Source organism: Penaeus monodon, chromosome 9 (assembly GCF_015228065.2).
Source record: "Penaeus monodon isolate SGIC_2016 chromosome 9, NSTDA_Pmon_1, whole genome shotgun sequence".
NCBI classification, from domain to species: Eukaryota; Metazoa; Arthropoda; class Malacostraca; order Decapoda; family Penaeidae; genus Penaeus; species Penaeus monodon.
The window spans coordinates 24,249,422-24,254,223 of record NC_051394.1 but is presented as its reverse complement, the minus strand read 5'-3'; the positions used below and the strand labels follow the sequence as shown (position 1 = coordinate 24,254,223).

Genomic DNA, 4,802 nt, shown 5'->3' with positions numbered 1-4,802 from the left:
ACTAGTAGACACTGAGAAAGAACTACAAAACATTCAAACCAATGATTTATTTTGTTACTCCAAATGTGGCTTAATAAAAGAAAGTTCCACCAAGTTATCAGCAGGTTATGTTAATTGGATACAGATTGCACTGCTAAGATCTATTAAATATTAAGCCTAATTGCAGCAAACACTCACAAGTCATAATATCCTCAAAATCCACCCTAACCCTCAGTCTCTCACTCACCTGTATAGTTTCATGCACTCTGGCTAAGAACTTCTCGTCTTTCTCTCGCCTTCCCTGTTTGAGGAGAGGAAGTCGCTGCACAGGCCGGGTCATGCCTGGTTGCTCTTCTTCTACTGGATCCAACCTGTTAGCCAAACAAACAAGAAAAGAGTAAAGACATCACTTCCATGCTAAATACATACAAAAAGAATATGCAAAACTATTAATTAGCTTTTCTGCTTATGACATCAGACTTTACTTCAAGAAATCAACACTGACCTAAATATGAGACAGCTTTATATGAGGGAAATCAGTTGAATAAAATGCCACTTCTTTTTCAATATTTCGTTGTCCTTTTTGAAATTTCAGATAAAAGGCAGTTACGAAAGAAGGAAAGCACAGAATGCAGGATCCTAAGACACTCACTTTTCGACCCCAACTCCTACATTAGAGTAATGAGAAACCCTTTTCTGAAAATTCTTTCAAATGTTCCAGTCACAGAAGACAGAACAAGTGCGAATTACTTGCAATAATGTCTCTGCATTATCTCACGTGACCACTTATTTTGAACTCATTAGTTATTAGACCTCTAACTTCTGCTATTGAAATATATATTATTCTTCAATTGATTTGCATTAACTACCCTTTGTGGGGAAATGTATAACTATATTAGCTTAAACTTTTTTGTCTCACATAAGGGCTTTAAAAGACTATTTTGTCTTTGGATAATGGCTATTGCAACCAAAGAGAACATTTTGATGAGATTAGCTTTGGCAAAGTGTACCTGAAAAAGATGTAAATTATAACAATAAGTGTCTACAAACTGAAAGTCAGTGACCTTGATGGGACAACGTCACAAGGATATTTTTCCCTATTTTTTCCCTTGAGTCCATGGATGTCAGATAAAGTATTGGAAAGTATGCAAAATCACACACAAGGAAGCAGGTTATACTCCTCAATAGATAAAAATAGGAAAAGTCCTAGGAAAAGATGGTATTACCTATTAAATATTGCAGGAATAAAAATTCCCAATAAAGAAGCCAACTTTTCACTATGTATAGACAAAGAATGACACCCTCAATCATGGGGTACTATTGCTGTAATCTTGCCACACAGAAAAGGAAAGAAGAAAGAATTTACTTTCAACACTTATTACTGTATTAATGTATGTAGTTTATATAAACTATTATCAAGCTTCAGGATTCAGGGCTGATATTTATAAAGAGGACTGAGTGTAATGATTTCAAGTCTTAAATAATAGGTGTACGGTAGCATCTCAAAATGAGTCTTAATAAAAGTGAAATCTACCTGCACCTACTTTTCCATTAATCACCAATATCAGATAAGGAAACACTTGGGGAATAGGCTAAATACAAAAGAAATTTTTTTAAATCAATAATTAGAATATGTCTTACTACAAAACCTGACATGATATAAATGGAATATAAATGCCTTAGCTGACTCACAATGAAATGGAAATCTCCATTGTTCTCTTCCCAGACTGTTAAATCATTTACCTCTGATTCATTACAATCTTGTACATTTGAACTTAACATTCATATCATACTATATAAAACACAAATAGCATCAAATCTGCTAAAGCTACACTATATCAATGGGTTTAATACAGAAGTAATCAGGAAGTAGCAAACCCTCAAATAAAACTTATTTAACCCATTCCCGACGGGTGGCATGTATGCACATGCCATGGCATGGCGGGACTATCTGCCGGGGGCATGTATGTACATGCCATGGTGTATGTATGGGCATACCATGAGTTATTTTTTGTTACAATCATGGCAAAATATTATTTTTCTGCCACTGAAAGTGTGATTAAGTCGTTTTTAACACTTTCTCATTTTTACTATAAAAAAAAAAAAAAAAAAATGCAACAAACCGACGATTTCAACTCCATGATGCCGCACACTGCTTATTTTATTCAGACTATAGACTGAAGAATGATCAACTATGGAGTCTATATAACAACAAAAATACCCTTTAGTCTCGATTTATCAGGAAGTTTGGCAAGTAGAGACTTTAGAAAATAATGAAAACTGAAAATACAACATATCTTCGTAGTATTACGAAGAAACAGCATGGGATGCTGGTATTTGGCATGAGTGATCGCGCATGTTAGGGCAACGATATAAGCAACCCGGCAGCGAGGCCCGGGCCACTATGAATACTACCCGTTGGGAAAGGGTTATGAGAGGAGCCATGAAAAAAGGTGTATCCTGTAAAAACAACAAAAACAGTACCTTCTTCCATCAATTAAGTGCTTGCTTTCCTTTCTCCTTTTCTTTTCTTTTCTCAGAGCAGCAGGGGAGAGCACCTTCTTCTTAGTTTTCTTTGTAGCTGATGGAGAATTAACTTTATTCATGTATTTGGAAATCAGCTGAAGTTTCTTCGGAATCTCCTGTGTGTCGACATTCTTTGGGGCACGATTGACCTTGTCCCTAGAAGAAAAAGATACTTCAGCACATAGAAATTTTCTCTGAGGTACATGGTTACAGCAGCCAAAGAGTACATCATGACGGCTTCAGTACTTCTGTTGGAAGAGCCACGTCCCAAATTTAAAATCATAAAATCTAAAATCTTCAGCTATCCTTTCCTTCCTTCCTACATATCAAAGAAAAGTTTTTTAACAATCTAATATACAAATATAATAAAACCAGCCATTTACTTATTCCATTTATATTAGAAATGAACAGTAGAATTTAAAAATTAATTAAAAATAGCTAGATGCAAACAGGCTTCTCTCTTCTACAAACACTATTGTTTGAGATTCACAACAATATGAAATGAGATATACCTTAAAATAGGTAGACTAGTCATACTTCCATTTTTAAACCATGCATGGTCCACTGTAGTTTTATTTTGTGAATTCAATTTACCCACTAATAGCACTTAAGTCACCGCAGAATCAATTAGTAGACCTACCTGACCTGAAATCATGTCATGTCAACAGTGATTTTAGTTTATTACCTGTACTTAGACGATGCTCCACAAGTACTTGGTCACCAAGGAGTTAATTATTAGTTCTATCTATCTCCCCTTCTTTACCCATTTTCTTGATCTTTAAAAAAAATTCTTTTCTATATCTTATTGCTATTCATACCCCAATGATATCATAATAATCATTATCTCAATAACAGTAATAACAGTCTCAATATTACTAATGTAGGAAAGAAACATTTCTCTAGACAATTCAAGATAGGGGATGAGGTCACTTAACCCATTGCCGACGGGTGGCATGTACGTACATGCCATGGCATGTCGGGACCATCTGCCGGGGGCACGTATGCACATGCCATAGAGTATGCATGGACATGCCATGAATTTTTTTTTGTTACAATCACGGCAAAAGATTATTTTTTTGCCAGTGAAAGTGTGATTAAGTCGGTTCTAACACTTTCTCATTTTTACCATGCAAAACAAAAAAAAAATGCAACAAACCGACAATTTCAACTCCATGATGCCACACACTGCTTATTTTATTCGGACTATAGACCGAATAATGATCACTATGAGTCTCTATAACAACTAAAATACCCTTCAGTCTCGAATTTATCAGGAAGTTTGGCAAGTAGAGACTGTAAAAAAGTATGAAAATTGAAATACAACATATCTTCGTATATTACGAAGCAGCATGGGATCTGTATTTGGGCATGAGTGGTCGCGCATGCTCGGGCGACGATATAAGCCCCCGGCAGTGAGGCCCCGGCCTCTATGAATGCTACCCGTCAATTATGGGTTAAGGCCTACTTATTGACGCTTGGCTGGCTGAGAACTTGTTGAGCCAGCTACATGCCATGAAATTCACAAATAAATATAGTGTGTAGTACATGTACCTACCACAAATAGGATTGCTGTTTTTTTTCCTGTCATCATTACTATTACAGTTATTATCATCATCACTGAAATTATGATTAATAAAATGTTATAATTAATATTAATTAATGCATTAAAGTAATAAAAACGAAAAAATTTCTCCAAAAATTAAAGAAGAGTCAGCAGCAGGGCCGGATTTGGGGAAAAGGTTATCTTTATGGTATGGATGAACTAAACTACGGCAAATTAAAAATGATACTCTTGTAGAGGCCAAAAAGTTGCAGCTGTTAGTACAGGAAATAATTTGTAGACATGGAAAATGATCATGGGAAGCACCACTTACAGATTAAGTCCACTTGATGTTCCTGAGTCTTAGCTTTATCTTGTCATGCATACTAAGGTGAAGACAATGTTTGATTAATCTTTTAGGTGTAGATGCACTAAGGCTGGGCAAACTGAAGTTGATATTCTTGTAGAGGAGAGAAAGTTACTGTCATTGATACAAGAAATAATCTGTAGACATGAATAATAATGCCACAAATAAAGGGAAAAGATCACAGAAAGCACTGCTCACAGCCTAATTCCACTTGGTGTTCCCATGTTTCATTTTGCCATGCAGACGTTTCCCAGAGGGGTGTTAGGGGGCAGAGAACCCATTCAACCCTCCCATCTGGCAGTACCCAGTCAGGGCAACTTAGATTGTCAAATTAATTTTGTGACATGGGGTTGGGGACTTTGTCTCTGGTGAGTGCATCCATACTGTAAA

At 36.0% G+C, this 4,802-nt stretch overlaps 1 protein-coding gene across 1 annotated transcript in view; it reads right to left on the bottom strand.

The window, feature by feature from the left end:
- Positions 1-226: 226 nt before the first annotated feature.
- LOC119577062 overlaps positions 227-4,802 on the bottom strand; it is a gene marked incomplete at its 3' end in the record, with an annotated part of 5,307 nt that continues 731 nt past the window's right edge. Inside the window, 2 exon segments of the mRNA XM_037924737.1 lie at positions 227-350; positions 2,464-2,661. Of these exon segments, the coding sequence (XP_037780665.1) occupies positions 227-350; positions 2,464-2,661 (322 nt within the window).